General features: G+C 33.4%; 2 protein-coding genes and 1 long non-coding RNA gene across 6 annotated transcripts; 2 read left to right on the top strand and 1 right to left on the bottom strand.

Annotated features, from left to right (window-relative positions):
* Window positions 1-316: 316 nt before the first annotated feature.
* Window positions 317-3,774, top strand: LOC111303536 (ruBisCO large subunit-binding protein subunit alpha-like). Its single transcript, XM_022899879.2, has 8 exons — window positions 317-467; window positions 689-869; window positions 1,371-1,492; window positions 1,619-1,826; window positions 1,938-2,083; window positions 2,212-2,518; window positions 2,609-3,060; window positions 3,279-3,774. The coding sequence occupies exons 1-8, from the start codon at window positions 414-416 to the stop codon at window positions 3,564-3,566; spliced, it is 1,758 nt and encodes a 585-aa protein (XP_022755614.1). The 5' UTR covers window positions 317-413; the 3' UTR covers window positions 3,567-3,774.
* A 3,837-nt stretch (window positions 3,775-7,611) lies between these two features.
* Window positions 7,612-12,788, top strand: LOC111303534 (P-loop NTPase domain-containing protein LPA1 homolog 1-like). Of its 2 annotated transcripts, none has more exons than XM_089742541.1 (9): window positions 7,612-7,936; window positions 8,033-8,188; window positions 9,064-9,398; window positions 9,933-10,014; window positions 10,112-10,537; window positions 10,633-11,370; window positions 11,588-11,698; window positions 12,066-12,177; window positions 12,317-12,788. In XM_089742541.1, the coding sequence occupies exons 2-9, from the start codon at window positions 8,045-8,047 to the stop codon at window positions 12,556-12,558; spliced, it is 2,190 nt and encodes a 729-aa protein (XP_089598667.1). In that variant the 5' UTR covers window positions 7,612-7,936; window positions 8,033-8,044; the 3' UTR covers window positions 12,559-12,788. The 2 variants fall into 2 exon arrangements, with proteins under 2 accessions (XP_089598667.1, XP_089598668.1); XM_089742542.1 differs by having other exon boundaries at window positions 7,613-7,936; window positions 12,066-12,182; window positions 12,317-12,494.
* Window positions 12,789-13,068: 280 nt separating this feature from the next.
* On the bottom strand, window positions 13,069-18,453 carry LOC149515206 (uncharacterized). 3 transcript variants are annotated; one of them, XR_016326937.1, is made up of 5 exons: window positions 17,175-18,453; window positions 16,873-16,979; window positions 16,554-16,681; window positions 14,630-14,713; window positions 13,069-14,427 (listed from the first exon to the last, which is right to left on the bottom strand). It is a non-coding gene; the product is annotated as an uncharacterized LOC149515206 (long non-coding RNA). The 3 variants fall into 3 exon arrangements; XR_016326936.1 differs by having other exon boundaries at window positions 16,873-16,964; XR_016326935.1 differs by having other exon boundaries at window positions 16,873-18,449.
* Window positions 18,454-23,057: the final 4,604 nt, after the last annotated feature.

Genomic DNA, 23,057 nt, shown 5'->3' with positions numbered 1-23,057 from the left:
TAATTATTTTTATTCAAACTTAAATTTAACTTTGAATTGATAAAAATATATAAAAATAAAATAATAAATTTTTAATAAAAATTTAGTTAAAATTATAAACTACTTAAACCGAATATTGTTATATTTAAATTTAACTCATCAATCTGCTTGGGCTCTTGATTCAATAATTATTGTGTTTTATATTTTCACCCCTAGGTGTGGTGTGTTTAGTGCGGTACCAAAACAAGACGAGACATAAACAGAGGTTTCTACGAAATGGAAGAACGTTCTGGAAGCGTTTCACTCTCATTAAAAAAACTAAACCCTAAGACCCAACGTCTCGGTTCTTTCTTTCTGCCTAACCTGCCTCCTTATCCACTCTCTACCAAAACAAAGAAAGAAGGTAACGCCTTTTTCTTGTTCATCAAACTAAAATGGCCTCTGCAAATGCTCTTTCTTCAGCTTCTATTCTTTGCTCTCCCAAACAGGTAATTTTCTTTAATGGGTTCTTTTGATTTTTCTTTTTGTCAGCTGCAAAAGCACTGTCTTTTAAGCTACACATAGTATTACATTATGTTACCTTAATTTAATTTTTCTTTTTTCTTGTTGTTCTTTAATGAAAGTTTGGTTCTAGTTTTGCATCTGGGTAATGGAAGAAATGATTAAAGTTTGGTTTTTTAGAGCTTTTAATGGGTGTGGATGATTGCAGGGGAGTTTGAGGAGGGGAAATCAGCAGCAGAATCAAAAGATGAACTGTAGGCAAGGAAATAGGCGATTTGCTGTGAGAGCTTGTGCAAAGGAAATTGCTTTTGACCAGAACTCAAGGGCTGCAATGCAGGCTGGCATTGATAAGCTTGCTGATGCTGTTGGCCTTACTCTTGGTCCTAGGGGTAACTTCATTTTTCCATCATTCCCCATTGTTCTTATACATTATGGTAGTAATCATTTATGTTCTATTGTTTGAAATTTTATCTTGAGCCTATGCCTTTTGGGGGGCAAAGGTAGAAAAAAGCTGATTCAAGTTAAATGAAATGTCAAATTTGCTTTGATTTGCATGTTTTACAAAATATGAGGTTCATGCATCATAAAAGTCTCATGTTTGTTTTATGCTCTTGATTAATTGCGTTATTCACATGCATCGTGGTGCATGAATTGTTTTCTAAACTGATATGACAACATGCTTTAATGAAATTTTTAATACTGAAAAATGGGGGTAAAAAGAGAGGGGTGGGATAAGGAAACTTAGAAGTTAGAAATAATGCTAGTTGTTTCCTAAATGGTGAAAAAGCCTTTTGTGTGTTTGGGTTCTTTTTTATTTGAACTTTAAATGCTTGTTTTTTACTTATCGTGATGGTTAGTCTCAATTATATTAACTGCAACGTGTTTGCTAGGGAGGAATGTTGTCTTGGATGAATTTGGAAGTCCAAAGGTTGTCAATGATGGAGTGACAATAGCCAGAGCTATTGAGCTTCCTAATGCCATGGAAAATGCTGGTGCAGCTCTTATCAGAGAGGTTGGCCCATAATCTTTTTAGTGTTGCTCTCCTGATTATATATGTATTGATAAGCCTTTAACCTCACCATGACATGGTTTCACTGACACTGACGTCTTGTATTTATTCTTTGACTGTGGGATGAAGGTTGCGAGTAAAACTAATGACTCTGCGGGTGATGGGACAACTACGGCGTCTGTTCTTGCACGGGAAATAATCAAACTTGGACTTCTGAGTGTTACCTCTGGTGCAAACCCAGTGTCAGTAAAGAGGGGTATTGATAAAACTGTACAAGGGTTGGTAGAAGAGCTGGAAAAGAAAGCTAGGCCTGTTAAAGGTCGTGATGATATCAAAGGTATTCTGCAGAAAAATAGATTTTATTTGCACATGAAAATTTTCTGCAACTAGCAAATAAGCTCTTCTTTCTTATTTGTTTTATTGCAATACTCATGCTTTCACATTTCAGCTGTGGCCTCCATTTCTGCTGGAAATGATGACCTTATTGGAACAATGATTGCTGATGCAATTGAAAAAGTTGGGCCTGATGGTGTTTTGTCCATTGAATCATCAACCTCATTTGAGACCACAGTTGATGTTGAGGAAGGAATGGAGGTATGTCTTGCTTCAGGTTTTTAACCCACTGACTTTAATACTTAACAGAAGCAACCCAGATGTTTTTGTGGCAATCAAGTCTGGTTCTTATTCTAATTATCTTTGTTTCTTTTGCTGTCCATATGTAGATTGACAGAGGCTACATCTCGCCACAATTTGTAACAAATCTTGAGAAATTAATTTGTGAATTTGAGAATGCAAGAGTGTTAATAACTGATCAAAAGATTTCAGCGATAAAGGACATAATTCCCCTGTTGGAGAAGATTACTCAATTAAGATCTCCTTTGCTTATAATTGCCGAGGATGTCACTGGAGAGGCTCTGGCCGCTCTTGTGGTGAACAAGCTGCGGGGCATCCTCAATGTTGCGGCCATTAAAGCTCCTGGTTTTGGTGAAAGGAGAAAAGCTCTCCTTCAAGATATTGCCATTCTGACTGGTATTTAAATTATTGTGGAAATTAGTGTTTTTTTTTTTTGAACTATTCCTTCATAGTTTTTAAGCGTTTGTTTCATCATCTAAACTGTAGGTGCTGAGTTCCAAGCTAGTGATTTGGGTTTGCTCGTTGAGAACACGTCAGTTGAGCAGCTTGGTATAGCCAGAAAAGTGATCATTACCAAGGATTCAACTCAACTAATTGCTGATGCTGCTTCAAAGGATGAGATACAAGATAGGGTGGCACAACTAAAGAAAGAGCTAGCTGAGACAGATTCTGTCTACGACTCAGAAAAATTGGCAGAAAGGATTGCGAAACTGTCTGGTGGTGTTGCTGTGATTAAAGTGGGGGCTGCAACGGAGACTGAACTTGAGGATCGCAAGCTAAAGATTGAAGATGCCAAGAATGCTACATTTGCTGCCATAGAGGAAGGGATTGTGCCTGGTGGTGGTGCTGCATTAGTTCATCTCTCAACTTGTGTTCCTGCAATTAAGGAGAAGCTTGAAGAAGCAGATGAGCGCTTAGGAGCTGATATTGTGCAGAAGGTAAATTTGCCGAAGATTTGCTGTCTAAATGATGATTGAATTCAGTTTAACTATTTTGGAAATTCTGTTTTAACTTTAAGGACTATATTTGGAGATGTCATAAATGTGAACTTGCAGTCAATGCAAGATTTAATGCTGTTAGCCCCACAAGTTTTACCTGGATCAACATTTATGTTTCAATTTTTAAAACCATACTGATTCATTCTGTTTGAATGCAGGCTCTGGCTGCACCAGCCTCGTTGATAGCTCAAAATGCAGGAATGGAAGGTGAGGTGGTGGTGGAGAAGCTGAAGAGTAGTGAATGGGAGATTGGTTACAATGCTATGACAGACAAGTATGAGAACTTGCTGGAGGCTGGAGTTATTGACCCAGCAAAGGTGACAAGATGTGCACTGCAGAATGCATCTTCAGTTGCGGGAATGGTCCTTACCACTCAGGCCATTGTTGTTGAGAAGCCCAAGCCTAAGGCTCCAGCTGCTGCTCCTCCACAAGGTCTTACCATTTAATCACTAGGATCTATACGCTGGTCAGGTTTTTTAGAGATGAAGAGCAATATTCCCGCGGTGAATCACAAGAAAATGCCTGATGATCTGAGGTTTTCCCTTCCATGTTAGAAATGTGCCTTTTTTTTTTTTTTTTGTATGGATCAATAAAAATTTACTTAGGGATCCTGAACAATGTTGATAGACATTTCATAATTTTTTTTTCTTGCCAGTATGAAGTGTGTAATACCAGTTCCAATCTTCGGTTTGCACAAATATGTTCTAATGATTCATACGATACGATACGAGGACATACATGCTCTACTCACCCACAAGTCGACTTGGGTTGCATGCCTTCCAAAAACCTTACACTGTGAAAGCCGCAGGCCTATGTCTAGTAGCAGTATCTAATGATACAGAATAGCCCATGAAAATATTTGGGTTTTCATGGATTATGGCTAGTAGCAACAAAGTTCTTGGAAGGAAGGAAAACAAGAAATAAGTGGATACCATGTTTGTTTGCTGTCTTTCTTTGCTTTTCCCAGTCTAGCGGCAAGGCTTTTACCTCCTCCCTATTCCTAGGCATCAACACAACCCAGGTAACGGCTAGTCCATGGATCATGATCAAGATGATTACTTTTTTCAGTGAGCTGTGATCCTCTTGCATCTTATCCTTCGAAGCAGCACCCAGTTTAAATAAGTTGATGTGTGGAACAATTTATTCAAAGTAACCAGTGGTTTTTTTTTTTTTTAAATATTTATATTTACTAGATTGGTAATGAAGGTTTAGTCTAACATGATTCTATAAATCATTGTAATCCAGCTTTTACTTTGTTTAATGCGTCGAATCCATTAATAAATGAAGGTTTTACATTAGAATTTGAGACTTAGAACTCCCTTCCATTGTTTAGTCTATGAGAGTGGGTGCTTGATATATGTCTCCAAGAAAATCTCCCATTAATATGGTCCTTCTGTGAGAGTACTGTTGAAAGTTAACACATAAAACACCTTAAAATGAAGCGGTTAGGCCAATGACCATGATGTGTTTGTACTGATATATGATAACGATGTAAGGTAAAGATATATCTCAAAATATTCATGATTTTAATTTTTGTGAGGTACAGGTACATCACATCACATCTTTGCTGCTTTGTGAAAGGTCTGCTGCCGTTTCAAGATTCCATTTCAATGGGTTTCTAATCCTCGGTTTGCACATTTTCTATCACGACAAGCAGGTTTGGTGGGTGCTTAATACCCCACTAAGCTACACGTTGAAGAACCAAAACTAGATCGATAATGGCCCATAACCCTTTTTCTAGATAAATAGTATAAGCTGTGTTTGTTTTGTTTTCCTTCGTTCTCTTCGCCTCGATGTGAAGTTGAGAAACAAATGGGTTTTGGCCTTTGGGATGCATGGAAATGCAAGTTTCAGTGGATGGGACAAGGTAATATATAGTGGTGGCAACGGATCAGGTGGACAGAATAGGAAGGATTTTTGTTCGTCCTTACTTTGATCTGATTTTATAAAATAAATATTTGATTTGAATTAAACTTACTATGAAATTAATTTAATATAATATTTATAAAATATTTTTTAATATAAAATATTTTTTATTTATATATAAATATAATATTTTTATTAAATTATATTTTTAATCAAAGTATTATATATATATATATATCTTAAAAACGAAGCATGACAGAGGCAATTTGACCCAAAAAAGAACACAATATAGGAAATCTACGAGCCCACTTGTAGTCTCTTTTGGGTCGGGACGCCCACACCGCTCCAACATTTGAAAAAAAAGAAAACCCATTCTAGAAGAGCCAAAAGTTTGGGTCAGCTCATTGAATTGTGTGCCCGAGTTGCTTGTTTTCCTTTGATTTTTTTGGGTATATTTTGTAAATTTATTGTACTTGGACTTTATTCTTGTTTCCTCGTCAAAGCTTTTTTTTTTTTTTTTTTTGTCAATCAGGGCATTAACACGTGGAGTTTACAAATTCTTTTTTATGCCAATCATAACGCATTTTTCATGAAGCATTCGTATTGGACCCCTCACTAAATTCTACAACTCAACGTGAGAGAAGGTTCCAAAACGAAAATCCAAGAAAAATGGGCATTGAAATTCTCCCAAGTGCACTAATCCCACTTTGACTCTTTCAAAGTCATCTCCCAAAGATGAATAAGCAGAAATAGACAACTCAAAAGATTGGGAAATTAATCAAACAATCAAAGCATAAAATTAAGTTTCATTTGAATAAATTGTGAGATTAATTATAATAAAATTAAAAATAATAATAATTAATATTATTATAAGTAAAAAATATTAATGAAAATTTATATTAAATAAATTTTATTAAAATTACTACTTAAATTTAGATGTGTTCAACCATATCCAACGAAAGACGCGATGGAAGCGAACTGACCTCCAAAAGGAACGGGTCACCGTCAAAGCGTGTTTGTGAACAATATCCAACTTTTGGTCTCCAGTCGAAAGCGTAGTTGATTGAGCCAAGCAGGTAAAGGATGGGAGCCGAACCAATAACAAGGTAACTGAATTTGAAATTTTGTACAGCATCTAATTATTACCTACGTTTTTTTTTTTTTTTTTGTCAACTCTTAATTATTATTGATTAGCTATTTTATTTTATTTTTTATATAAATAAAAAGTAAACTCAACCTACATCTCATTGGTTTACACGTTTTATACATTGTATTTTTGTGTTTTTTTTTTCAAATAATAAAATTACTTGATGTATATATAAGAATAAAGATGTAAATGATATATTAATATTTATAAATTATTTAATTTTAATTTAAATAAAATTTAATTTAAATTTAATTATTATCGATCAAACTTAAATAATTTAATTTATCGAGCAAATAAAATTTAAGTAACTTATTACTTAACTCAAATAATTTACAAGTTTAGTCAAATTTTTAAATTTTAAAATATTTTTATTATTTAAAAATTTTATTATTTTACCTCTTTTTATATATATATATATAAATTTGAGTTTGACCTCAAACACATAATCGAGTATAAAATCAAATTAATTTTCATTAAATAAGTTCAAGTAACTCGACTCTTATTTCAAGCTTAGTTAAAGTTTAACAATTAAAATTTGATAAAGTTTGAATCATCGAAATTTAAATAATAAATTTCAAATTAAACTTAAACTTAAATTTTTTATTGTTTCAATTTAATTTGATTAGACTGCACCTTTTATATAAAATTATAATCATAAAGAGTGTAGTACTTTTTATCATAAATAAAATTAAGATCAAATTAATAAAATTTTTATATTTTTTTTTCCAAATTGCATATTACAAAATTGAAAAAAAAAAAAAACTTTGATACATATATTTCAATGGTCAAAATTTGAGACTTAATTTTACTTTGAATCTTGAGACGAATATAATAAAATTTATAAGATTAAAAATATTATTTTTTATTGTGTAACTTAAAATCACATAAAAACTCTCTAATTTTATATAATTAAGATTTTATTTATGTTTTTTATAATTTATTTTTTGCAATAAATATTCTACAATCTAAATTTCATGCAATTTAAGGATGGGATACCCTATTAAATACAAAACCACTTTACCTAAGGAAAAATATTATTACTATTATTATTCAAAAAAATATATATTTGTTCAATCACTTTGTTTCTAGGGTTAAAAAAATATTACAAACATATAAAATAATATTTTTATTTTCATGAATTATTATTATTTTATACATTAATAACGTTAAACTTTATAAATTAAATCCAATGATTGTCATATATTTATTTAATAATTAATTAATTTATTCATATATATGAATGAATTACTTTTCCAAGAAAAATTTAAGAGAATTAAAGTAGTAAATTTTCTAGGTCATTAAATTTATGAATTAAAAGTAAAACAAAATTTTTTAAATAAAAAATTTATTTGCGTTAAGTCCTTTCCCATTTCCTAAATTACAAAACAAGGACAAAACGTGTCATTTATTGTTTCATCCTCTTTTCTTTCTAAAATGACTTCTATTGCCACTCCCCGATTTAAAAAATATAAATTCCCTTCTCCCGGCTATGCTTCCTTCCAACAAAAAGTCACGTATCTCCGTAATTCCTTGCCCAAAACGAGGCGATATTTGTCTTTTTACGATTACCCCGCAATTCTTACCCGAGCGGTTTTTTGCATAAACGAGAAGAAAGGACTCGAGGAAGCTCTGCTCGCACGATGCGTGGTGCAGTAGTGAAACGACCAAGAGATGGCTAGCGATCCTTTCCCTCTGCTTTTCTTCGAAATGGCGTTTCTCGCATTTCATGGTTTATAGAAAAACCAAACCCTAACAATCCCTTTCTCTCTTCTTTTTGGCTTATTTTGCGGTAAATATATTCAGGTATGATTTCTCAACTGCTCTTTGTTGATTCTCCTACATTGCCTTTTTTCAAAACGTCGACGTTTTGGTTTTGTTTGGATTTTTTTTTGTGCGCAGAGATAGGGAGAGATGGGGGAGTTATCGAAGGTGTTGTATATAGTTGTGATGGACGAAGGTGAGAAGACAGAGGAGACGTCGTCGTTTCGATACACGCGTCCCGTTCTTCAGAGCAGTCTCCAACTCATGGGCTGCAAGGCTCGTCATGCCTTCAAGGTTTTCCTTCTTGTTTTTTTATTTAGATGAATTCCTTCTTTTTTTTTTTTACGTCAATCTTTGGTTGATTTCGGTTAATTATGGATTTGTGATTTAATATCGATTTTTGTTTGATAATTGTTTGTTTTATCTGTTTTGTTTGATCGATTCATTGTAATTAGAAAATAGTGAATTAAAAATGCAGATGATGAGGTGATAGATCTTGATAGCTTATAACATGTTCTATAAAAATCTTTTTCAATTTAACATCATTTTCTGCTCTAGTGCTGATTCAAACCAGTATGATTTTTGACTCAATATTTATCTCCCCTTTTATCTTTAAAACGAGACGCTTGATGCTTAGTTTTTAGGTTCCTATATGTTCCTGCCAAAGCCTTCAGACCTTCGGAAATCATCGAAATCAATTAAGATGAAATCAGTTTTGATCTGTTTCTATTTTTGTTGGCACCTTCGCATTGTGGATTTTGTTCTATCATGTGGTCCCATCATCATTTGGTGATTGTATTGCCTAACAATGTACACATTATCGGTTTAAGTTTCAGTTCGTAAATTGCTTCCTGCTTCCTCTTGGGTGATAGAGATCTTCATTATTGTGTTTATGGAGAGGTTGAATAAATTGCCCTGTTTAAGTATGCTTATTGAGTTTGGGATTTGGTCTCTTTCCTCAATCAGATGGCTATTTAGAATTCTTGTGCACTGCCCTGCCTGTCTGTGTTAGGATCGCTTTTGGCTTTCTATTAGTTGATTTGTTGGTTGTGATATGTCATTTCATATTTAATTTTTTCATTTAACATGATTGGTTTTATCACTTGTTTCTTTAATTGTTATAGCAAGTGGATCCTTGTGCTGAATGTCCTCTTTGTATTTCTTATCAGATTAGCCAAAGGGTTTTTGAATTGATAAGAAGTGAACCTTCTTATAACTCTTTACTTCAATTGGGAAGTGATACATTGAATTCTGATGGTTTGAAAGGAAACTCTGAGAAGGAATATGTTCATCCTGCCAACGGTGACTTCCGTAGAGCAGAGGCGGGCAGCCGTTTAGTTTCTGACAAAGATGATAGAAATAGGAGTGTACCATTTGAGTTGTACAAAAGACGTACATCGATTATTGTTAAAAGAGAAGCTTTCTTAGATGTTGTCTGTGATGCTCTAGCTGAATATAAGTATGTAGGTCCAAACCAGAGGGCTGACTTGATTTTGGCATGCAGGTATTGTGTGATGTCTTATATCTTCCAATAGAAATTGCAATAATACATGGCATATAATGAATTGCTTGCACGGAGAATCTGCATACATTCCTTTCAATTTGTCTTTTCTTGGTAATTTCTAGCCATATTAGTGGTAGCTTGGAGATTGGTAATTCACACTTCTTTATTTATCTGTCTTATTTGGCATAACAAGTTGTTCATGGAATATTTCAAGAGATAGGCTGTTCTAGCATGATTTTCTCCGTAGAGGATTGTTCTATTGTCTGCCTACTTTTTTTTTTTTATTCCCTTTTTGGTGGCTTTGTCAACAAGAAGACAATTATTATCACAAATATTCCATAAGGTTTTAATGTAACATGCATAGATATTTATTGCCTAGTTGCAGCAAAAGTGCATATAAGATTTGATATGAGATCGTGGTAGTGGGTTTTAGGATGGTCTTGAATTGTTCTATGTCCTCTACTTGGAAGTCTTCAAATCAGATGCAAGCATGTTCTTGGCTCCCCTTATAACTGCGTTAGGTGTTCACTGCAGAATCCGGGAGAGGAAGGAATCTGTAACTGTGCTGTTGTGTGGCACTAGTGGTTGTGGCAAATCTACTTTGTCTGCTTTGCTGGTATCTTTACCTTGCATATTAATGTCGTGTGGCACTAGCAGCTATAACTGCATTCCCATAAACAGCTAATCTTTGTGCTATTGTTAATGTCATTCAGGGTAGCAGGTTGGGAGTTACAACTGTGATTTCAACTGATTCAATTCGTCACATGATGAGGAGTTTTGTAAATGAGAAGGAAAATCCTCTACTCTGGGCTTCAACCTACCATGCTGGGGAGTGTTTGGATCCTGTGGCAGTTGCAGAAGCGAAGGCTAAAAAAAAGGCAAAAAAATTGGCAGGCATTGCTCAATCACTTCCTAAGGGTGAGCTAGCTGATGGTTCTTCAGCTGGCAAGTCTGATGCCCCACCAATGGAGAGTGGTTCTACTGGTACTGAATTGATTGGTCTGAAACAAATGGCTGTTGAAGGATTCAAGGCACAAAGTGAGATGGTCATCGACAGCCTAGACAGACTGATTACTGCATGGGAAGAGAGGAAAGAGTCTGTAATTGTTGAGGGTGTACACCTAAGCCTTAATTTTGTTGTAAGTAGACTTTTGGTTTGTACCCTGCAATCAAATGTGTTCATTTCCCCGAACATCTGTTATTCTTATACCGATGTTTTTTTCTTTGTGTGCAGATGGGGCTTATGAAGAAACACCCTTCAATTATACCATTCATGATATACATTACGAATGAAGACAAACACTTGGAAAGATTTGCAGTTCGTGCAAAGTACATGACATTGGACCCTGCAAAAAATAAGTATGTGAAGTATATAAGGAATATCAGGAAGATACAAGATTATCTGTGCAAACGAGCTGACAAGCATTTGGTCCCCAAAATAAACAACACAAATGTGGACAGAAGTGTGGCGGCCATACATGCAACAGTTTTCAGTTGCCTCCGCAGGCGTGAAGCTGGGGAGCCACTTTATGATCCTATAACAAATAAAGTTGCTGTGATTGATGAGGAATACTGGAATCAGTGTGCTGCCAATTCACTGAGTTCCAAGGGAATGTTTCAGTTGATCCAGAGGAATGGTTCTTCTAGGCAACTGATGGCTCTTCTTAACACCGATGGATCTGTGGCAAAAGCTTGGCCAGTTCAATCAGTTGATAGTAATGGAAGGCCTATCTCTAGCCATGGGATTGAAGGTGGAATAGGCATTCCCTTGTATGGACCTTTAAAAATTCACAAGGCCGAACCCGTTAATCTTCAATTTGGTCACTTTGGAATTAGTGCCTGGCCTAGTGATGGTGGCACAAGTCGTGCTGGAAGTGTAGATGAGTCAAGATGTGATGGGACTGATAATGGCAGTAGATACCAATCTTCTTGCTGCAGCTCACCCAGGATGTCCGATGGTCCTTCAAAGGAGGTAGCATCTTACAATGATTTTTTCCTTTTCTTTTCAAGTACTTTTATCAATGCTTTTGGTTAGTTTTGATGTGTATATAAGCAAATTAGATGAAATAATAAGCAAATGGAAATCACTTTTAATACTAAAAGTGTAGAATTTTTCTTTTCAATTTATTTATTTATTTATAAAGTGTGTATTTTGGGCTTGGATTATTAATTCTCTTTTTATCTCACAGTTAAAGGAGGAAAATTCAGTGTATGGCAGTGATGAAGAAGTTGATGATCCACCTGAGGTAGACAGTGATGAAGATTTTAGTGATGATGGTGACAAACATATCCAAGAAGAGGTATGAACACGTGTTAGATTCTACAAGAGATGAAAATATACTTCTTTATTGCAGTGACTTTAGAGATTAATTTGCAAAAAGAGTTTGTATCGGTTCTTCATTATTTGTGTTATATGGATGATCTTTTTGATATGGGCTTATTCATTTATCCATGTTTTAAGCTTGGGTCAGTGATACTTTTTATGGATGTTGGATGATTGAAATGGCATTAGGTTCTGCTTTCTAATTCTTTTAGATTTTCATTCTAATCTTTTTTTTTGACATGGGCTTATTCATTCATCTTAGAATTCTAGATTAAAAAAGGTCCTATTTTTTGCTTTTAGATTCTTTGTGGATTTCACTCTAATTTTTCGTTTCTGCTCTGCAGGTAGGCTCTGTTGATGAATGCTCAACAAAGTCAGATGAAGAGTATGATGATCTGGCAATGCAGGATGTGCAGGAGAATGGCTACTGGTCAGATGATGAACAAGAACCTCGTGGTAAGGTAATGACATTTTCTGGGGACCAAGCAACCCGTACAAGGGGGGATAAATATAACAAGAATTTAGACCTTTTCCTTAAAAAGTAGAGGTGAAGAGTTTTCTAAGCCACTATGCTCTTATTCTTCGCTGCTTGTAGGGAAGGATGAGAGAGGATTGGCACCCATAAGCAATGTTAAAACTAGGAAACGCTCCCTCAGCATTCCACCCTTGGGGAAACATGGATCAATAATCAGTGATCCCATACTTTCTGGGGCCCCCTCAGTGGTAGGGAAACAATTTAGTTCGTGGCTCGTACAATTACTAGGTAACTTAATCCAAGTTGCTAACCCTGCCCACTTTCTCCTCTCATGTATAGTGATGCTCGTTATGGTTGCCTGACTGGGAAATGGCAAAGATGATTTAATGTTGATTTTTGTTTTTGGATAAACACCATGAGCAAGCAAACTTTGGGTTTAAACTGCAAAGCTTGTGTCCGCTTGAGCCAATTAGGGAAGTAATAAGCAAGTCTGCAGCTGTATATAATTATTTAGATTCAATTGTTTATAAATAAATATTGTGTATATATATATATATATATATATATATATATATATATATAGAGAGAGAGAGAGAGAGAGAGAGAGAGTAAAACTGAGTCGAGATGTCTTCCCTACTTTTTTGGGTTGTTGCTTGCTGCTTGGATTTTCGGCCTCCTCTGCCTTTGTTTGTGGGCTGTGGCTGAATGGGAAAATGGGCTTTTTTTATTTGATTTTTGTTTTCTTTTGGGGGGACCGGATAACCCACCACACATATTACAAATTAAGTCTAAAATCTCTTTCTCAATGAAAAAAAGGTTAAATCATGTGATTTTTAAGAACTTGACACCTTTCTACAGTAAGATATGGATTGTAAGAGAAGAAGTTTTGAATTTTTTTGCTGATCTTTGAAGATACATGCACTTTATCTTTGAATCAAAATATCAAGCTATGTGAGCCTCATTTTCAAAAGCATAATTTTACATAGTTTGGGCAGGGCGAAGTGCCTCTTACATAATATGCTTGTGTAATCTGAAATTAACTTTTCAATATTTTGCCAAATAATTGGTGTTCAATGCACTAAAAAGAGAGAGAGAGAGAGAGAGAGAGAGAAGCTTCAGTGGTTAATGACTGATTGTGATCACATTTCTCCATGATTCTGTAAAAAGTTTCTATCCCCGGTGTTTCTGAGGTCCGACTCTTTCATTTGGTCACTTTTGCGGTACTAAAAGTCGACAACTTCATTTTATTAATTCATTGTAAAAGTAACCACTTTAGCATATATGAAAGATCTCATGCCAGCCAGCCAGAGACCATTGCTGGTCCTTCACTTGCATGTATGCCCCGTGAACACCCACTGCGTCCATCAGATGGACCACAAACACACCATTGGGGACCATCGTGGCTTTTTGGGCCCAATCAAACCAAAGCTTATTATATCGAAAAGGAAAAATGAAAAACGTTTATCAAAGCACTATAATATTGGTGGATCGATCATGCCTTTATATCTGACAAAAAGTTGGAGAAATAATTGTAATTGTCTAATCTAAATTTTCATATGCATCTGATATGAGTAATTTTGATTCAACAATTTGACATACAATAAGTCTTTTAGCAGGTTCTTCACTCTTTCGGCTACAATGGCTTTGCATGTAATTGCCTACTGGCTACTCATGTTCCTTTGAAAAAATATACATACCTTAATCTTTGATGATGGAAGCCGAAGCATGGAAATTATCAGAATTAACATGGATTTGTCTAGGGGCAGAATGATCAGAGTGAGGTTTTAGCTTTTAAGAAAGAAAATATCATTATCCTTGAGGGAATGCCGAAGCATCAGTTCCAGTGGCTTGTGATAAAAAACTGAATAAGCTCCAGTTTCTTGAACTTGAACTGAACCGTGCATACAAGACAAAAAAGGACATGATTTCAATTCTTTTAATCTTAACAGGAAAAGGTTTTTGTTAAAGTTTATTCCTTCCATAAATTTTTTAGCCTATGTATGTGCATTTCTCATTCTTTCTTTGGTTGGCTCGCTTAGTGCATGATGTAGCAGCTTCTTTTCGAAGCTAATTTGATGGTTTTTGAGACCATAACCTATCATTTGTTCAACCACCAGCTAGCATCTGCAAGTCTGATTCATCTTCTGAAAAAGCATCCTATTTCTGTCTTATCATAGCATCCAAAATGTACCATGCACTTCAAACTTTCATTATTAAAAAAGATGGGTAATCTGCAGAAAAAGAAAAAAATATATCAGCAAAAATTCCCAGTTTCCTTGTGTTTTTCCCAAGATTAAGATCACTTATCGATATAATTAAATTATATATATGTGTATATAATATATATATATGCACGCACACATACGAATCATCCAGCTTTTGATGTTCGGAAACATATAATGGAGTGAGCCTAATACGGAGTTTTTTGGGTACCTGCAGATTTGTGTGGCGTGAAGATATTGAACGAAGTTGTCTCTCTTCCATTTTATTTGAAGTTTGAGACAACAAATGCAAAATCTACCATGCAAAAGAAAGAAAGAATCATGGATAATGTCAATCATCTGATCAAACTCTTTAAAAAATCTTTGTAATTGGATAAAGTCAATCTTATAAGAAAATATTTGATGGCAGCATCACGAATATTACAGCATTAATTATTTCTGCAAAGAAGTGAAGTCATCAAAATAGAAGTCTGATAGAGTTCTCAAATTCCATTACCATGTGACAACTGGTTTTTGTCCTTGACAGCCCAACACGACATGACTTGAGAATCTTAGGGCAATAAGATTTTGTACAAAAGTACTTAGAAATACCATATATAGAAATTATTATTGTGAAATATTTTGTTGAGTAAATATTTATAATTACATCATCACGTCTTTCTTCCATGAATGTCTACGCACTTTAGGTACAAACAATGCAAAGCAAAAATCTATGATCTCAACGTATTGCATTGCTTTTGACGAGGAAGAACATGTCCGAACCATGATATCCCTATAGCTAGCTAGTTTATGCAAAAAGCTGAAAGTTTGATTTGAGAACAGCAGCAAAGGATTGACGTTTATTAACTATTGAGTTTGTAAAAAGCATCCAACGAATACCATCCAACTATCAGAAAGTATATTTTTGTAAGCTAGCTTGCTAACTTCTGAACATGAAATATTTAACAAGAAATTTGTTGATACGATGGTTCAATGATCCTATATCAGATCAGTAGACTAGAAATGGTATGTGAACACAAATAAAAGGAACTTAAAATGACAAAACAAACTAAAGGTTCAAGTTCCAATACTGACTAGTTACAATATTCAACGTATAATACTTCCTAGACCCAGAACCCAGAAAGATTTCTGCTAAACTGATACAAGAATTTCTGACTCAAAGGGTAGCAATAAGAGCTTGCTGTCCAACATATAAATTCAACAGGAAGAGCTTAATAAGTCCTACAAGCCAAAGATAGAGAAGAAGCCAGGTCTAACTGATTGAAGTTGCAACATGCAAAATTGAGGAAACTTGATTTCCTAGCTATATGCAAGTACTATTTTCTTGGCTTAATCCTTTGTTTCTCTTTGAAGAAAAACAAACTCCACAAAAGATTTTCCAAAGCTAGTAACTTATAAGGGTATTGTATATCTTTGTAAGAATTGATAAATCAATGGACCAAACCTTTTGCAATTGTACTCTGGCATAGAATTAATGCAGTAAAGGGCTAAGCGGACAGAAACTATGGGCACACACACACATATATATAGATTATGGAGAACAGAATATGGGTACCAAAGCTTGGAAAGTGATAGAGGCACACAGATATTCCATAATTTTGTAGACTGAATTATCACTTTCATGAGTGAAGAAGCAAATTTAGAGAAGTTATATATGAAGAAATTTCTGGGGTATTAGTACTATTTAAGGGATGAAAAATAGGTGGGACACTGGGATTGAAATGTCTTCAAGAGAGAAAAACATGTTTAAGGGTCCAAATTGCAAGATGCGTCTCCCTTGCTTGGTCCACCAACAAAGGTGATGGGTGATTAATGCAAAAGCTATCGAACACAAACAATGGCAATGACAATGTAATCTCTCTTCCACAGTGAAGTTCCGCAGAGCAGTTCCAATTTTCAACAATGTATCTATGAATTTTACAGATAAAATCCACTTGGAACAATGTCCAGAATTTTTTTTTAAATAATCAAATATATTTTGATTTTTTTTTCTACGCAAATATATTTTGAATCTTTTCTCTGGTGAAGACAAAGGTGGTGGGAAAAACCAAAAACTAGCAGTAATTACGCTATTTAGTTGATATCATTAAATCCCATAAGGAAAAAAATCTAAAACACTACCTAACTTCTCTCACCTTTCTTCGGAGTTCACAGTTTCTGCTCAAAGCACTCTCCTGGAGCCAGCCAACACCTTGTTGGCTTTCATCGAAGCTCATTAGACCAGCACCATCCTTACCTAAAGATTGCTCCTTTGCCTATATATCTGCGATCCCGCAAGCAAAAATCATTGATGAACTAGAACTTCTCAAAATCAAGGAACAGCAAAGTACAAGAATGGATCTAATTTCTTTTAATAGCATCAGTAACACAACAAGAGAGGAGAGCACATGGATTGATAAAAATTGACCTTTTTGACATAATCTCTCTCAATAACTTCTTATGTCAAGGCTCTACCTTTTTTAGTTCCAGGGTAAAGTCCCTTCTCCATGAAAAAGTACCCATTTCCACTGCTGAAGTATATTTGATTCAGAAGAATAATCATAGATCTGCAAGTCAAAGTCCTTTAGAAACAGCCTAGTTAGACACTACTGTTACTGTTACCTTACCCCAGCAAAGTGCAAAAAAAGAACATATATATTCTTATTTTTTAAAAAAATAAAAACATCAAATCCATTTATGGAGATACCCATTATTAATTAAACAATACCCCATGAAATTAAGATTGAAGTAGCATAAAAGAAAAATACTATACCCACCTGACAACAACAGAAAAAGAAGAGGGTGAGAACTTGCAAAAGAGCGACTAATCTTGTTTTGTGTGGATGTTATGATGTAGAAGTGCAAAGTGACACACTACACTTTGAAACTGAGAGAAAGAGAGTTTTTTTTTTTTTTTTTTTTGTATAATCGTTTATTGCCGATGCAGCATCATCAAGATTCTCATTTTCAAAGAACTTTGGCACAAAATTAGGAAGGAAAGAAGGGGGAAAAGGAAGTTAAGTATTATCATCACCACCGTGCATTTGCATGTGAATCTTGATGATGCTACACCCGCAAACAACGACTGTCAATCTATCTATCAATCCAATATCCATGCACCTATAGAAATAGAGAGATAGCCTTGCTAAAACTCAATATATATATGGGATTTATATAAAAGGAGAGGAGAGAAAGAAAAAAGAGATGAAACATTTGAGTTTGACCCACAAGACCAAATATCATGGAAAATTTTTGAGGACAAAGAAAATAAAATAAAAAAGAAAGACTTATAGTATCCAAAAGTTATTTTTTTATTATATTTTCTGCCAAGAAAATTTTCGTACTCTCAGCATCAAAGGGGGGCACGAGGACCAGCTGATGTGGCCCGTTACCAGTGGTTGAAACATAAAGTGATTACGAGAGAGCTGCCCAAGAAGAACCTAAACCGGTTGAACTCGATCTTTAGAAACAAACAAAACAACCATAAACCCTATTTTCCTTTTTTTTATAATAAGTAAATAGGAAAGAAAATATTTTTCATTGGAGAAAGAAAAAAAAAAAGAGTTCCTATGAAACTACCAGATTTTATCAGAAGCTAAGCTGCTAGTATCAAAATCCTATGAAACTGTGATTTCTTCTTGCTAATTATAAACTACCCATGTCGAAAAGTATATTTATATGAAAGAAATTCAGCCTATATAATGCACCTGATGATCATGATATATAGCTAGAACAATGCCTTAGAAAAAACATTAAAACAAGCAAAAAAGATAGGAAAATCTTGAGAACTCAACTCAATGTCTATATAGCCAAGCTGAGATCTAAATCTAGTAGGTAGCAAAGGGTATGGAGATATATAAACTGAAGAAAAGAACAAGGAACGGAAGGATCGAGAGAGAGGCTTTTGGTGTATGGTTTCACCGGGATGGTAATTAGTAACAGTAGGAGTGACAGACAAGTATGACCCAGATTTTGATTGGGGCTTTAATGAATTTAGCTGTAATTTTATTGGAGATTTACAATCTTTGGGTTTTGATTGGTTAATGCTTAGCTGTATAGTACAGCACTAATGTTGCCGCAGTTATTCATTGCCACCTCCCTTTAGCCCTAGCTTTTATATTTCTTAAAGAAGAATATCCTCTCCTCTTCTTAATACGCAGTTCCATTTTTTGGAATTAGCTTAAAAATAAAGAATACTATTTTTTGATTTGCACCATATTTATTTCATATCAAATATATATATATAACATTAAAATTGTTTGGTTTGGAAGGCACCTACATTTTTGGATTTATTTAGATGAATATTGAGATTAATTTTGATAAATTTAAAAATAATAATAAATATAAAATTAATTATTATAAATATGAGATTAAAATCAATTACAAAATATTTAATTAGATATAAACATAACGATGGGAGTGAAGTAAAGTGTAGTGAAAACATAATAATTATTAAAGACGTTAAATTAAAATTTGTATGTAATAAAAAATTTAAATGATTTGTTGTTTGTAATATATCAAATAAATAATTAAATTTTTTGTAAGTTATTTATTAACTTATTTATTATATAATTATAACACAAATTTATTATATTAAATTAATAGAATTATTTTAAAAATTTTAAATAAAAAATTAAATAAAAAAAACAAAAGATAAGTTCTAAGAATATTTTTTTTTCTATGTACTATAATCTTAAAGGTTAAAAAAAAAAGTGCGGTAAAAAGGAGATCTCCGCTGAAGCCTTTTTCCTTCCGATTGAAATTCGCATATCAATGGATGTAAAGGCATGATCTTTTATTATCTAAATACTTTCAATGATGCGAAATAGAATAAAAAACACTAAATTCGCACAATACTAATGGGGCCTTAATCCCTTTTTTTCAAATATTAATTATTATTAATATTAGTTAATTTTTAGTGATTGCTTCAAAATTAACAAAAATTTTAAACCAAACGGTGAAGGGGTTGAACTTGGTGCTTGACATGACAAATGTTAACTTCAATCTTAGAGTTTGATTTTGAATTTCAATCTTAGAGAAGAAAAAACAATGTTAACTTCCTAATTGGATATGAAGAAAAAATATATATAAAAAAGGGTATTTAAAATTTTGAGAATAAAGTGTCAAACTCTTTAATATTTACATTTCTATAATTTTGTTTACTTTTTTTTTTATGTATTAATTTTGTTAATTGCTAGCACAAATTTGAAGTGATGTTTTGAGATTGGTTTGCTGAACTTTTTTTTTTATATATAATTTTGTACTAAGGATGATGACAACAGAAAATGAAGAGGAAAACCCAAATGACTGTTTCCACCTGTTTTGCACAATGGTTTTTTCCTTAAATTAATAAAATAATAGTGAATTGATAGATTCCTTCCATCAAGCCTCCACCTGAAGCATGGCCCATATCCGTACAATCTGATGTGGCTGATGCAGATTTTTATTTTCATTTTGTTGGCCATTTCACCTCTTTTTTCTCGTCGATCATCGTGATTGGAAAAAATATAAATTAAGAATCCATTTTAATCGATAATAAGATTAAAAATAATAATAATTATTAAAATAAATTATCATAATTATGATTGAAAAAAATTTATATTAAATAAATTTAATTAATAATATGAAAGTTTTAATTGTATCACATGATAAAATTTAAACCTTTGTTAAATCAAAGAAATATTTTTTTTATTATTTGCTGCATTTATTAAATTTATGAAAATATTTATAAAAATCTGTAGTCTGTGGATGATAGATTCAGCATGATATATCTGATTTATTTATTTATTTATTTATTTATTCATTACTAATCCATTTTTCTTTTTCCTTTTTTGTTGGAATGATTTTATCAAATATTTTCTGATACGATGATCAGATACTAATGAATTCAGTCCATAGTAACACATGTAGAAATGCCAAAACTATAGCAAGAAATCTCTTCTACAATGATGAAACTTTTTTTTTGTTTTTTGTTCCTTTAATTTCCATCTTTTATTAATTAGGACAAATTTACAGATGGAACATGAGATCAGACCTTACACACGTTGCATGTTGTAACAGCTGACATAATCATGATAAATGTAACGTCAAAATTAAACAAGAGGACAACGCTTAAGGGATTTGAAGGATTTTCCTCTCGAGAACTTAGGGCCACGTAAAGTGATCCAGATCGGATTGTTTTAGATATTTTAAATTTTTTATTTGATTTGATTTATATAAATATTTTATTTCATGATTCATATAAAAAATATTTAAATAAAATTAATTCACATAAATTTAAATTAGTTTGAAACGATTATTCGAATCTACCTATATTAAAATCAATTTGCAGGAAAATCAATGAACAAAAAAGATTGAAAACAAGGCAAAAATAAGGAAATAACAATAAATCATGTTCAAATAAAGAAATCAAAGAGGTGAAATTTGTACAATAAGATTGAAGATCCATGATGTTTCTTGCAATTAGACTGTAAGAATAAAAGATACCATAATTATATGAAGTAAGAGATGAGGCCGAGAGAAAGTGTGAAACTAAGACAGAAAGAGATTGAAGATAATGATATGCTGTGTGGGAACTTGGGAGGAGAGCACTTGGAGGTGATCGTTGGAGGCTTGGAATGTCACGAGAGTCAAAGATTGAAAGAGATTGAGAATGAAATTATTTGGGTTTAGAGGAGCAATGTCAACACATGAGAAATGATGAGAACAAAAAATGATTTAAAAATTTTAATTTTTAATGGATGTTTGAATTGTCCAAAAGGTGAATTGGTAAAAAAATTAAGATAAATGGGTACAAAAATTAAGTGCTTTTAATTGGGTTTTAAAGCTTTTAAATTTGAATTGGATTTTTGAGCCATTATTTATTTTCAAACTTTAATTTTTAGGTTTTATTTGAGTTAATTTGGGTTTTTTTAATTCAAAAAAAAAAAATGAACCGATTCAAAATTTTACGGTTTGATAATGTCATCTATCCGAATTTGAATCCAAGTATTTAAAATCTGAACTAAATTAATCCAAATAGCTTGATTCGAGTTGATTTTTCGACTTTGTTGATTTTTTTACTCAGTCGTAGGCCACGTCCCACAACTGGAGAGTCACAACTGGACAGTAGAGATCAGCTAATCAATAATAAAGAATTGAAGTGATTAAGCGGTTGGCTCGCCATGAAATAATGACTGGCCTTTAGAGAGTAAAAAATGTGACATTTTAGCCACTTCATCGAGTATACGCAGCTTATTTGGCTCTCTCCATTCCAATACCAATTACAAAGTAGATCAGGAAAAACAGAGCAATCGGACATGCATGATGATCATCAGGAGAGGAAACTTGAAAGTTTTGACTTCAAACCTTTGAAAGACAGAAATGAAAGAGTTTTAATTGACCCTGTTAGTTTGTTTTCTGATCTTCAAATTGAACTTACTGAAATATATATGTCAAAAAAAAAAGGGTTGAGAAAGTTGTGGTTCCAAGGCTGATCTCTATTAATACTTTCCATCATCCTTTGGCCCTTTGCTTTCAAATATAGGATTTAGATTGAGATTGAACTTGAAAAAACTTGGCCTCTCTTTATTTTTATTATTTTTTAAAAGAAATCATCTATTTTAGGAATCTATATATATGCGAGATAGGCAAGTAACCTTTGAAAAAGATCGTTTGTGCATGGACTTTGACTTTTCAAATTCTAAGTTCCATGCATATTGTTGATGTCATTGTCTTGTCAAGAGTATATAAGGCGCTATTGTTCCCATTCACCAAGCCAATTGGGTTTACTATACCAATTGTCAAGACAGTACTCCTATACGAGTATGTAGATTTTATCTACTCGTAAAAGAATATTAAATCTTTTTTTATGGCTAATGTACTTGGGATTTGTTTCAGTTTTCCTTAATTTTGCAGAGTTTATATCAAATATTTTTTAATTAAAGAATGAGAGATGTGTAACATACTCTTTAAGTACTAGAATCATGCACTAATTATCGAACTAAATATTTAGATATAATTATATCAAAATACTTAATATGATCTTTTTTTTCACTTGTTTAATTTAATTATGTGACTCTCTTAATCTAAATTCCCATAATTTATCAATCCTACACGTAGGATGTTTGATATTCTACTATTCTTTGCTTGAATTTATAGAAGTTGCTAAAGTTATCCATCAATGGAAAACGCGTGGCTCCTAGCCAGTTAATGTGCCTAATCCTGTTTGCAGTTCAGGCAATTCCAGCCTACATTCGGGGGGTCATTTATGCTCCTCCTGCTGCTGTCGATTCTGACAAATCAGCTGTCTCAAATTCTGGCCACCTTTTAATAAATCAGCAACTTGAAATCCATGAGGAATAAGCCCCTGCCAGGGTTTCAAAGGACACAATAATCTTGTGCTTTCTATCTAGTAACTTGTACAGTGTAAGCATTCAATAATTTCCTGGAATGATAGCTGTTCTATCTTTGGAGACTTCCAAACAGGAGATCAGAGAGATAATAGTTACGGAAATAATGGAGTGTGTTCCTTCTAATCTATCAAAAGTATTCGTCCTGGAAATCAGTTCCAAGGCAGAAGACATTGTATCATTCTTTAGATTGTACTCCATTAATTCAAGGAATGGTGGGAGATTGGGGAAATATATAATCAAACTGAAATAGAACAGCGATGGTGTCAC

This window comes from Durio zibethinus, chromosome 13 (genome assembly GCF_047325235.1).
Source record: "Durio zibethinus cultivar Kanyao isolate XHJ-2024 chromosome 13, ASM4732523v1, whole genome shotgun sequence".
NCBI classification, from domain to species: Eukaryota; Viridiplantae; Streptophyta; class Magnoliopsida; order Malvales; family Malvaceae; genus Durio; species Durio zibethinus.
The sequence above is the reverse complement of the archived record's forward strand: the minus strand, read 5'-3'. Positions and strand labels throughout refer to the sequence as shown.

Excerpts from the sequence above, each read along its gene's own strand:
- LOC111303536 (XM_022899879.2), top strand. The coding sequence starts at position 414 with ATGGCCTCTGCAAATGCTCTTTCTTCAGCTTCTATTCTTTGCTCTCCC. Across the intron at positions 1,493-1,618 it reads GTGCAGCTCTTATCAGAGAG|GTTGCGAGTAAAACTAATGA; the intron begins GTTGGCCCATAA and ends TGTGGGATGAAG. Across the intron at positions 1,827-1,937 it reads AGGTCGTGATGATATCAAAG|CTGTGGCCTCCATTTCTGCT; the intron begins GTATTCTGCAGA and ends TTCACATTTCAG.
- LOC111303534 (XM_089742541.1), top strand. The coding sequence starts at position 8,045 with ATGGGGGAGTTATCGAAGGTGTTGTATATAGTTGTGATGGACGAAGGT. Across the intron at positions 10,015-10,111 it reads CTACTTTGTCTGCTTTGCTG|GGTAGCAGGTTGGGAGTTAC; the intron begins GTATCTTTACCT and ends AATGTCATTCAG. Across the intron at positions 11,371-11,587 it reads CCGATGGTCCTTCAAAGGAG|TTAAAGGAGGAAAATTCAGT; the intron begins GTAGCATCTTAC and ends TTTATCTCACAG.